The sequence below is a fragment of the Chiloscyllium punctatum genome, chromosome 27 (genome assembly GCF_047496795.1).
Source record: "Chiloscyllium punctatum isolate Juve2018m chromosome 27, sChiPun1.3, whole genome shotgun sequence".
Lineage (NCBI taxonomy): Eukaryota > Metazoa > Chordata > Chondrichthyes > Orectolobiformes > Hemiscylliidae > Chiloscyllium > Chiloscyllium punctatum.
Window position 1 is genome coordinate 2,485,881 of NC_092765.1, and position 12,281 is coordinate 2,498,161.

The following is a 12,281-nucleotide window of genomic DNA, read 5'->3' on the forward strand; positions in this document are numbered from 1 at the left end:
CTATGTTACAGGACAAGGATGAAACACAGTAACAATTCAGTCTGGAATTATCGACTGAACAGAGTCATGCATCTAGAGGTCCCACTTGTAAGTTCTGAATGAAGTAAAGGTATCATCTTATATCAGTGTCAACTCACCTACAAAGGGAGAAGATGGTGGAGAATGAATGTCATAATTCACCAGGGGATCGTGAATTTCTGGATAGTTCTGCAATAAAAGTGGACACCAATGATACACCGATACCAACCAATTCCAAAGAAGAGTCATTGGACTCAAAACACTAACCGTGTTTTTCTCTCTACAGATGCAACCAGACCTGCTGTGTTTCTCCAACATTTTTGTTGCCACATGAATAATACAGTGCTTACCATGAAAAGGCAATTCAACATCAAAATCTAAAACAGGAAACAAAAATTGTTACTTCTTTACATTGTTATCTTGTAGCCTTCAGAACATAAAGCCTCATTAGAGGGAAACAACTACAGCAATGGTTACACAACCTGAAAGTCACCACGCCTCAGGCATGAGGAGAGTTTGAGAAGGAAAATCCTTCAATGGTAACCTCAACAAGTGTGAGAACTGAACCCATCTTCATGGTGCCGATTCAATATGGTAAGCCAGTCACCCAGCCAACTGAGCTACCCAATCCACATATAAAATAAGCATCCATGTGCAACCATTTTACTTTTAACAGAGTTCCCCAGCAATACATTTATTCTGTTTTATTTGTTCTTGAAATGCAGATGTCACTGGCAGGGCCAGAAAAAATTGCATCTCGTTGCCTTAGAGAAGGGACACTGAGCTGCCTTCTTTAATCAGTACAGTCTATGTGGTTTAGGGAAGGAGTTCTAGACTTTTCACCCAATGATATTGAAGAACTGTTAAACATAGTTCTTATTCAGGATGATGTGTGTCTTGGAGGGGAACTTCAGTGGTGTACATAATCTCCTCCCCTTGTCCTTCTGGGTATTTGAGGTTTAGATGACGCTGTTGAAGGAGCCTTGGTGAGTTACTGCAGTGCATCTTATGGACGGTACATATTGCTGTTACTACACATTGGTGCTGGAGGGAGTGAATAGGATGGTGGATGGGGTGCCAGTGATAATGATACAGCAAACTGATGTCTCTGTGAAAATTCCAGTATGCAGCTTGGAATAGTCAAAGCCTAATTTTCTTGAGAATATCAACACGCAGGTTCGGAATTTCCTTTAAATGTTATTTAAAAATGTTCCAGTAAGAGGCAGTACTGCTTCACAATTCAAAACAGAAATGTTTTCTTTAAAAACACGCTGGCCGGAATTTAATGCCCCCCATCATGGTAGGTTTGGTATGGGACAGGAGGGGGGAGTTATTAACCAGACCCTGTGTGAAGACCTTGCCACTGCCCTATTTTCACCTGATGAACCCTGTGACTGGCACTTCACCATCATCACCAGCTCATGTAGGCACCTGCCCTTTCGGGTAATAATCCAACAGCAGGCTGAGGCTAGCCTGTGGTGGTGGGAGCGTGCTGGGACTGGAAAAGCAGACCTTTTGCTGGGTTGCTTACAATCTCCAAATGATCCATCTGCACTCAATCCCTGATCAAAGCACCAGGCATCAGTAAAGGTAATGGGTGGGCTCCATTGAGAGATAGAATTTATAATACTATCAGACTTTATGATATCTCTGGACACGATCCCATCGCACATCACTTGCAAAATCATGTATAACTATTCTGTTAAATCTCAGTAGAATTATATTACCTTTAATTGAACTCTGCTGAAATAAATGATCAGAAGCTTGTCACATTATCTACGTGGTATCAATGTAATTCTCAGTGATCACAGAAATGGATTGTTGGAAATTAGCTTCCCTTGTGAGCTGCTTTACAAGGCTGCCTCACAGCTTTCTTTATGCTTTCAGAGCAGACAAAACAAGGCCACTCCCTTGCAATGATTTGAATGTTTAACCTGGTAAATGTTGACATTGATGCCACATGTTAGCAATGTGTTGACCTATACGTATGATTCTTGCAGACTTGCGAGAGGTCCCAGGTTCACATCCTGACAAGCCATGATTGCCTGCCTCACAGTGCCAGGGACCTGGGTTCAATCCCAGTCTTGAGTGAGTGATTGTGAGGAGTTTGAATGTTTTCCCTGTGTCTGTGTAGGTTTCCTCCCACAGCTCAAAGATGTGCAGGTGACTTTAAGAATTGTCAGTAGCTGCAAAATTGAGGGAGCTTTAAGTAAGTTGCCCATAGTGTCCAGTGATGTGCAAGCTAGATGGGTTAACCATGTGAAATGTGGAGTTATGGGGATAGGGTGAAGGTTCTGGCTCTGGGTGGGATGCTCTTTGGAAAGTTGGTGCAGACTTGATGGGCCAAATGGCCTCAATGGAATGTTGGTGGATGTTCTCTGGCAGTAGGAAGAATGATATTGAATGAATATAGTAGTAGGTCCAATTACACTAGAGTAAATATTTCTTCTCGGTATATTCTTGCCAATTTCCTCTTCCTCCTCACAGAAAGCCTTGCACATCTCATTGGGGCCTAGTCATGCTCCAGCAGCCCCAGTAAGTAAGCCTTAATATTAAATGTCAACATCTTGTTGCAAACCAAACAAATTTTGTCCTCACTAATTCTCACACAGACCCACTGCAGCAATAACAATTACGTGGCAACTGCGACGAAGCATTAGACTAATTCTCCTGGGGCTTGTGACAACCACACCTGCCCCAACCAAGGTCAACAAATTCAGCACAGAACAGGAACTTGTTCCTTGGAATCAGGTGAAACTCTGATCAAATGGCTGAAACTTTAGGAGAGCTGCTTTGGTGTCTCCATCAAGTGAATGTATTTTATAAATCAAGAGCAATTTCCTGTCTGTATATTTAATTTACAAAATGTAAATACAATAGTTGTAAATTTCTGTTATGCAAGTAGTTTAGATGGAACAATATTTAGAGTTGCTTCCAGTATTACTAACATCACTATAAGAATTGTCAGTAGCTGCAAAGTTGAGGGAGCTTTAAATAGGAATCAAGGTTTCAGAGATTGTAAGTATGTAATAGATTTATTGTTGTTTCCTGGCATTTCTATTCTTATTAAATTCTTTTCATTGAAGTGCTGTCATAAACAACCATAAATAATTACCCCAGTAAGTGTACATCAATTCGATGCAGGAGGAAATGCAATGACATTGGTTTGATTTTAGGAAGTTTTTAAAATAAATCTGTTCAGAGGTGTTATTACACACCGCTGGAATAAGTGAGTTGCAAACCTGGGATTCCTGGTTTCAGAGGCAAAGACACTACTGCTGCACCATAAGAGTTCACCCCAGACAGCAATAAACTGAATATGGGACAACACTTGAACTGATCAATTCAACCTTTTTCTTGGAGCTGCTTCTGAGCTCAGCATCTCAGTGAGAGCTAATCATTTGGTTATGACTTTAACAATTTATGGGAGGAAATCCCTTATGCTTGCAATGAACCGTCAGTAAAACCAGGTTCAAATCTGTAAGAAGTCAGACTTCAACATTTCTGAAGAAACTTGAGCTGTACACAATGGAAAATTCATTACCGAGCCAAGTTCTCTCAACAGTTACTGGCTTCATCTCATTCTTTTTGATGGATTAGATCTCGGCTTGAGTTCAATGGATTTAAAGGAAAAAGGATACTTGTATTTAAACAGTCCCTTACTACATCTCCAAACAGTTTACTTGATGAATTACTTTGAATTACAAAACCTCAGTGCAATGTAGCAGCTATTTTGCACACAGTAACATCTTATAAGCAGCAATAAAATTAAGAGAGGAGTTAATGCATTTCTTTGTGATGATGTTAGCTGATGAAGCGACAGTGATCTGGACTCAGAGCTATTTACACTTTGAACCGTTCAACTGGATCTTTAATAAAAAGCCTGTAACAGCAGACATGGTTTACAGGGTCTTATTTTCCAAAGGAAGAAGGTGTTACATTTCAATGATAGCTCTTCAGTACTGCGCTGCTATGCTCCCTTAGACAATGCAAAGCCTTCCAATTGGAAGTTTAAATCAGAGCGTGGCTCAGTTAATGAGCCGAGCTCCGCTAGTTGCTGCCAATTTATCAGGATGTACTGAAAGTTGCATACAGGTCCTTTTTGTTCAGCTCTGCCGTGGTCAATATTGTACAGCCTTGATCACACATTGCAATATTTATTAAAGGCTCTTTCATTGTCTTTGGTATGAAATAAATAGCTGATGCTGCCACTTTATACAGTGCTCATGTTCTAGCACCTTCTCATTGTTGTTTCCTTCTTTAATTCTGTCTTTCTGAATCAAATGTGTATGAAACATGTCTAAGGATCAAGGTATGTTAGATGGATGCTGTGGTTTTTGGACTCAACAAGAGACACATTCTCATTATCAAATAAAATTCTCTAAATTATTTGCTGATTTAAAATATTTTGAAATTTGGCTACATTTTTCTACGTAAATCTTTGGCTCAATAATTTTAGAATAATGAGGATTTCATTAGATTTGTTATCTGGATGCTATTTATAATTTCATTGCCACATTTTATTCGCTATTTGAATGCTTTATGACTAAAGGTCAAACTGCCCAATTTTCACTACATTTTCAGATCATACAAGATTCTGATACAACATATATTCCTTGTCATGTTAAATTGTGCTACCATTAGGGTCAGTCTGAAAAGGTTTCATTCTGATCACATAACGTGCAATCTGAGTTATTGCTACTTGAGTTCACACTTAGTCTGAGTTTTGTGAATGAAAAATGAATTATTTTCTTCTGACAACCCAGCTCAGAATTTAGCCATCATTCAATGTAGAAAAAAACATTCACAATCAAGAATTTAATGCTAAATCAACAAATGTTGTCTTTGCAATGAAATTTCAGAAATATGCTCCTCTCAAGCAAACTTCCTGGTTGGGAACACAATAACCTACAGGATGGAAACAGGCCATTCAGCCCAATGTAGCTTTGCTTGTATTTATGAGCCTCCATTTGCCCTTTTTTTTTATCTCACCTTACCAGCATATTTTCTGTCTCTCATGTGCTTCCTGTTGAATGCTTTTGTATTATTCACCTCAATCTTTTGCGGTTGTGCATTGCACCTTCTCACCACCCTCTGGGTGGGTCAATCTCTCCTGAATTTCTTTTTCAGTTTCTTCGTGATTAGCTTATATTTAAGATCCTTAGTTATGGATTTTTCACAAGTAGCAGCATTGTATCTATTGTACTCTACAGATATAACCAAAATAACTTCTTTCAGATTACGCCGTCAACGAAAACAGCACAAGCTTATTCAATCTTTCCTATTGTAACAAAGTACAATCACATGGTGCCAGTTACCATCCCAGTAAATCTCGTATTGAACCTTCTTAAAATAAGTGTGCACAGTGCTCAGTGCAGTCTAACCAAGTGCGATGCATTTTTCTTCTGTTGTGTAAACTTGTGCTGCAGTAGCTAGCACTTGATAAATATTGTTACATTCCATTGCAGAGACAGTTTGGAGGGTTTGCAACATTTGACTGTTCTAAATTTTGGTTCCATCTAATTCTGACGCAATAAGCTTGGGGCCTGTTGCAAAGGTTTCAATAAGTTACTCAGGAAAGTTCAGCGGTCACTGAAGAGGAGTTCATAGGTGACAGGCAGTGTGTGTGAGAGAGTTGACTTGGTGTCAGGCAGGGCTCTTGTTAGTTGTGTTGCTAAAAGCAACTGAACTAAATGGGCTATGTGCCATTGAGACTCAAGAGAGTCCTGAGTAATTGCATTATGAGGAATCGTTGAAGCCCCAAGGGAAACAAAGTTTGAAATAGGCAATAAAAATAAGCAATTAAAAATTAGAAATAACCAATTAATAGTTGGGCAGGTGAACTACATATGCTGGAGTAGTTGGGATTCAGAGAAGCTGCAGAGTGGTTCAATAGCTCTCTGTCGGGAGTATGCAAGGAATCCTGGGCATTTTGGGGTTCAGAAGAAGATGAGTGATGTTAATAGTTCATTGCAGCAGAGATTGGGGTTTGAAAGCCCACAAGAGGTAATTATTTGGTGAAATAGGTTTGAGATAAAAATCTAGAGGCAATGCCAGCTTGGTGACTTTCACCATTTCCTGAAAAGCTAGAGTTATATCGGTCAGTAAATGTGAGAGTGCAGAATGTAGAGAGTTGATGGGAAATGGGAACATGGCCACAAGAAGGCAAGGTAAAGTTAAATCAGCACGAGCTCATTTGGGGCTGTCTATGATGGAATAAGTTTTGAAGAGTTTCAAGACCACATTGTTAAAAGTGAGGGATTGAAATTCCTTGTGAATTGAGATTTGAGTCCTGAGCATCACTAGTATCTGGGGGTGGATGGGGGAAGGGAAGGGGGAGATGATTACTGAGAAATCTGTGAGATCTGTTTGATTTTTTTAAAATTTGTTCTGTCAGGTGTTTGTTCATTCCCCATATTAGCCTAATGTTAAGTTTTATAATGTTAGCACATAGTTCACATCTATCCTTGCATAGTGTAAATATTTTTTGTCAATAATCTTTGCAAGTTTGTTTGAGTAAGTTCAATTTCTAATAAACTCATTATCCTTTGTTGCTGAAAGAAGCCTAGCTGAGTACAGGTTCATAGCTCTTTGAAAATAGAGTCGCAGGTAGATAGGATAGTGAAGAAGGCATTCGGTATGCTTTCCTTTACTGGTCAGTGCATTGAGTATAGGAATTGGGGTGTCATGTGACTGTACAGGACATTGGTTTGGCCACTTTTGGAATAATGCATTCAATTCTGGACTCCCTGCTTTAGGAATGATATTGTGAAACTTGAAAGTGTTCAAAAAAGATTTACAAGGATGTTGCCAGGGTTGGACGGTTTGAACTATAGGGAGAGGCTGAATAGGCTAGGGCTGTTTTCCCTGGAGAATCAGAGGTTGAAGGGTGACCTTGTAGAGGTTTATAAAATCATGAGGGAAATTGATAGGATAGACAAGGTCTTTTCCCCAGGGTAGTGGAGCCTAAAACTAGAGGGCATAGGTTTAGGGTGAGAGGGGAAAGACAAAAAGGGCCCTAAGGGGCAATTTTTTCAGACAGAAGGTGATGTGTGTATGGAATGACCCTATGACTGGATTTTAATATTAAACCAGATACAGTTTAAAGCCAATATATTTGGCCCTATCATCACCTGGGTTGCATATAAAATTTGGTGGGACCTGTGTAATGAGATGGATAGGAATCAGTGATCTCTTTGACCTCAGACTAACACAAAAATCAATGCAAGTTCAATATAATTCACTGCTTTTCAGTTCTGTGCCCCTGTAAAGGTACTACAAAGTACTTTAGCCTTACTAACCCTGTTTTTAACTTTTAGAAAGTTGTGGATATACACGATGAAATTTGCTTGCTCCATGAATTCAGCTGGAGTTTTAACTTCCAATGAGTAAGTGACCTCTTTATTTTCTCTCTACCAAAATGCACCATTTCAATTGTATTTTTATCGAAATTTATTGGTCACTTGCCTCTCCAATTAGCAAGTTAATTAATATCTTCTAATATTTTGTCATTTTTTGTGTTAATTATAAATTCTAATGGTGTCATGTGAAATGATTACATCTTTATGTCTCTTGTGTCTTGAAGCTATTCATGTTGTCTGTTTCATGGCCTTAACTGGTTGAGTTTGATTGATTTGTGAAAAACAAGGGAACCAATGCCAATGGTGTACAGTCAGGATGGTGGAGATGAGATCACAACCAGATCAACTATGATCATGGCTCAAAGAGGAAAATGACCCATGTCTCCTCTCGAAGCCTACGTTCTACAAATTATTTCCGATGTCCTCAACAGCAGATTAACTTCTACTCATTCTAAATTGCCCAAATAGTAGCCAGTGATTTCTCCTATTGCAGACTTTCATTGTAGTGAACAATTTGTCTGAATCAGGTTGGGATGGTCCTTTCATAATATTAATAACTGCAGTGAGGTCACCTTTGTTTCCCTCCTTGAAGTCTGTTCCAGTGGGAACATCTCACTAGTAAATTTTCAGTATTAATATTTCAGTGGTAAGTTTTCAATGTAATATTTAAAAGGTGTTATTTGACAGAGTGGAAACCAATGCAAAGATTGCGCAAACATTTGTTGAAAAAAAAACTTTCATTTTGAAAATTGACTAAACCAGATTGCTGGAAAAACTAAACCAGATGCTGATTCTATGAATCTAACTCTTTGTCACAGTTGCACTGAATATTTTAAATTTGGTCACAGGATACGTGTGTTACTGGCTAAGCTGGTGTTTGTTACTTATCCCTAATTGCCCGAGAGAACATCGTGGTGAGGCGTCCTTTTCACGCGCGGCAGTCCACGTTGTGCTGGTGTAACCACACTGCTGTTAATGGAGTGAGTTCCAACGTTTTGACTCAGTGACAGTGAAGAGGTGGTATTGCAGCTCCAGATCAGGATGGGTGTGTGGTTTAAGGGGAACTTTCCCATGTTGGTGTACCTATGCATCTGCTGTCTTCTCCTTCGGGGTGATATAAGGTGGTGAACAGCGTGCTAAACAAGTGCAGTGTTTTGTTTGTTAGTTCTGATTAAATGGGTAAGATAGTAGTTCAGTTACTGGCTTAACAATCAGGAAGCTTGACTAATAATCTAGAAATTATAGCAAATTCCACCTCTGCAGTTGGGGATCTTAAATTCAGTCAATCTGGAATGAAAAGCTAACTCTAGTAATGATAATCGTAAAGCCATTATTTTGTTGTAAAATCTGTTCACTTCACTAATGTTCTTCAGAGAAAAGAAGCTGCCACATTACTCAGTCTGAACTATAGATAACTCCAGACCTAAAGCAATGTGGTTAATTTGTAACTGCCTCTGAAATGGCCAAGCAAACTACTGAAAAATTGAATAAGAATATTTTACTGATACAAGTTGTACATTAGGAAAGTTTTGGTAACATTATTTTAAAAAGTAGGCAAGTTTAAGAAATAGTCACAGCCAACTGACATGAGCACTAAAAAGGGTCAGATTTTTGGATACCCTGAACGTTTTTATTGCAGCATAGACAAGAGTTGTACACAGGGATCCTGCAGAATTCTGGTTGGAATCTCCTCCCTGAAATGTGAAACTCCTTCTTTTCACAAAAACAATGGGCACAGAGACAATCTCTTGCAGATTGACACTCCTTGGAAATTCCAGCTCTTTCTATACAAATGACTGAATAGTTAAAGAGCAATTGCAGACCAGAAAACACGCAGCTACATACTTTCATGAGTCACTCATCTGCCCATTTATGGCGATTACCACTTGCTTCATGTATAAAGCCTCACACACATCTAATCCATTCTTTGTTTTCTGGTAAGCTGTCAAAACCTATATTAGACTTTTATTCCTTGCAACTGCAGTTTTGCAGAGTTGATAAATACTGCAATTGAATCAATTATCAATAATAATTAAACTAATTGCCATAAGGAACACGACTTTAATATTGAGTTGTTCTAGCTTTCTACCACGATCATTAATTATTCTTCATCTGTATCTCTTCTCTACTACCAATGCACTCCCTTTGTCTATTACTCACAGTCATCTTTACCATCTGGTCTACTTACCCCTTCTCCCACCTTTATTAACAGGATAAAACCCTTAGGTGTTCAAAGTTTGTGAGAAGATTTGTAGCTCGGGTGCTAGTTGTTGTGGTTCTGTTCGCCGAGCTGGGAATTTGTGTTGCAGACGTTTCGTCCCCTGTCTAGGTGACATCCTCAGTGCTTGGGAGCCTCCTGTGAAGCGCTTCTGTGATCTTTCCTCTGGCATTTGTAGTGGTTTGAATCTGCCGCTTCCGGTTGTCAGTTGCAGCTGTCCGCTGTAGTGGTCGGTATATTGGGTCCAGGTCGATATGCTTATTGATTGAATCTGTGGATGAGTGCCATGCCTCAACTAGCAACTAGCACGAAACGACACGACCAGCTATCCTTAGTAGCCACACACTCAGATGACAAGCAACATGAATTCGACTGGGACAACACTACTATTATAGGACAAGCCAAACAGAGAACAGCCAGGGAATTCCTAGAGGCATGGCATTCATCCACAGATTCAATCAACAAGCACATCAATCTGGACCCAATATACCAACCACTGCAGCGGACAGCTGGAACTGACAACTGGAAGCGGCAGATTCAAACTACTACAAATGCCGGAGGAAAGATCACAGGAGGCTCCCAAACACTGAGGATGTTACCTAGACAGGGGACGAAACATCTGCAACACAAATTCCCAGCTCGGCAAAAAGAACCACAACAACAGGATAAAACCCATCACGCTTCCAGAGCCCATCAGTTCCAACAAAGATCGTATCAGACTCAAAGCTTTGACCCTCTTTTGTCTCTCCACAGATGCTGCTGAGTTTCTCCAGTGCTTTCTGTTTTGTTGCTGCCATGGTGAGTAATTGGTTTGTTCCTTGATAGAACATAGAACAATTCAGCGCAGAACAATGTTGTGCCAACCTGTGAACTATTCTCAGCTCGTCCCCCTACACCATCCCATCATCATCCATGTGCTTCTCCAAGGATTGTTTAAATCTCCCTCATGTGGCTGAGTTGACTACATTGGCAGGCAGGGCATTCCACTGCCTTTACCACTCTGAGTAAAGAACCTGCTTCTGGCATCTGTCTGAAATCTATCACCACTCAATTTGAAGTTATGCCCCCTTATACAAGCTGACGTCATCATCCTAGGAAAAAGACTTTCACTGTCTACCCTATCTAATCCCCTGATCAGAAATTGAGCCTGACATGATTTGAACACTCAATCTTCTAATCTGCAATCAGACACACTACCATTGCACTACAAATCCACACCCAAATTGATGGCTGTGTCTCATGGTTAAACTAGTCTCTATCATTCCTATCACACTGCCAGACGACTTACAATGACACAAGGGCAAGAGAAATAATCTGAGTCCCCAGCTCAGGGAGAATGAGTTGACAGGCTGAAATTATACATTCTATTTTTGTTTGTTTATTCATGGTGTTTGTGTTGGTTTCAATCTGGGCTGCGTTCTGCCTAATTTCTCACCAAACTCAAACTAGTGTGAACTGGTCAATAATTGCTGGACCAGTTTTCTTCCACTTCACCACCTCTCTCCCAGCTCTCAAAAAAATCTCAGACAGGGTTTCCAGCCCTCCAGAATTGGTTAGAGACAAAAAAAATAGATGCTGGAATCCAAGGTAGACAAGCAGGAGACTGGAAGATTACAGCAAGGCAGGCAGCATCAGGAAGTGGAAAAGTTGACATTTCTTCAGGAATGTGGGTGGGTGTAAGGGAGTTGCAGATAAAGGGACTGGGGGACAGGATAGTGAGGTGGGATACATGAGCACAGGTAGAGGGTACGACCTGGTTGGTCAATGGGAGGAGTGAATCCAGTTGGTGGCTACAAGGAAGGGTTGATGAGAGGAATGGAATGGGTGGGGGGGGGGGAGAGGCTGGGAAGGGAGACAGGGGAAGGGAGGTTGTCCAAAATTGGAGAATTCAATGTTGAGTTCTCCAAGCTGTAAACTGCTCATGCAGAAGATGAGGTTTTGTTCCTCCAATTTGTGGTTTGGTACACTGTGGCAGTGCAGGAGGCCAAGGATGGATATGTTGGAAAGGAAGTGGGAAGGGGAATAAAAATGGGCGGTGGCTGGGATGTCTGGTCAGCCCCCATGGGCCTGGCTAAAATGCTCAGCAAACGTGCCATTAGTTTACATTTGGTCTCCCCAATATAGAGATCATATTGGGAGCACCTGATACAGTAAACTAGGCTGGAGGAGAGGCAGGTGAACCTCTATCTCACCTGGAAGGATTGTTTGAGGCCCTGGATAGAGGTGAGGGGAGTAATGTACCAGCAGGTTTTGCATCTTTTCCGGTTGCAGGGGAAGACACCTGGAGGTTTGGGGGATGCGTCGGTGAGGAGGGTGGCATGAACCAAGGATTGTTGAAGGGAAGTGTCCTTGCAGAAGGCAGAGAGGGGTGAGGAGCAGAAGATATTCTTGGTCATGGGGTCTCGTTGGAGTTGGTGGAAATGTTTAAGGATGATGTGTTGGATGCAGAGACTGGTGGGGTAGTAGGTGAGGACAACAGATCCCTGTCTTTATTGTGTTTGGAGGGATGATGTTTAGAACTTGGAGTCTCCGGAAATGAAGGTCAATCTCCAGGACCCTGCAGTGAGCAACCCTGGAGAAAATTTGCAGTGATACTAAAAATTATTGAGGTTTCTTTGGTCATTTTCTTTGAGTATTTCTCTTTACCAGATATTCAAATTGAGGGCACTGGTTGTTTGACTGAC

At 40.6% G+C, this 12,281-nt stretch overlaps 1 protein-coding gene across 2 annotated transcripts in view; it reads right to left on the reverse strand.

Annotated features, from left to right (window-relative positions):
- LOC140453351 (proto-oncogene tyrosine-protein kinase LCK-like) overlaps window positions 1-12,281 on the reverse strand; it is a 139,327-nt gene that overhangs the window by 81,257 nt on the left and 45,789 nt on the right. For both annotated transcript variants that reach the window (XM_072547909.1, XM_072547910.1), the window contains exon 3: window positions 138-207. In XM_072547909.1, coding sequence (XP_072404010.1) covers window positions 138-207 — 70 coding nt within the window. The remainder of the gene's footprint in view (window positions 1-137; window positions 208-12,281) is intronic.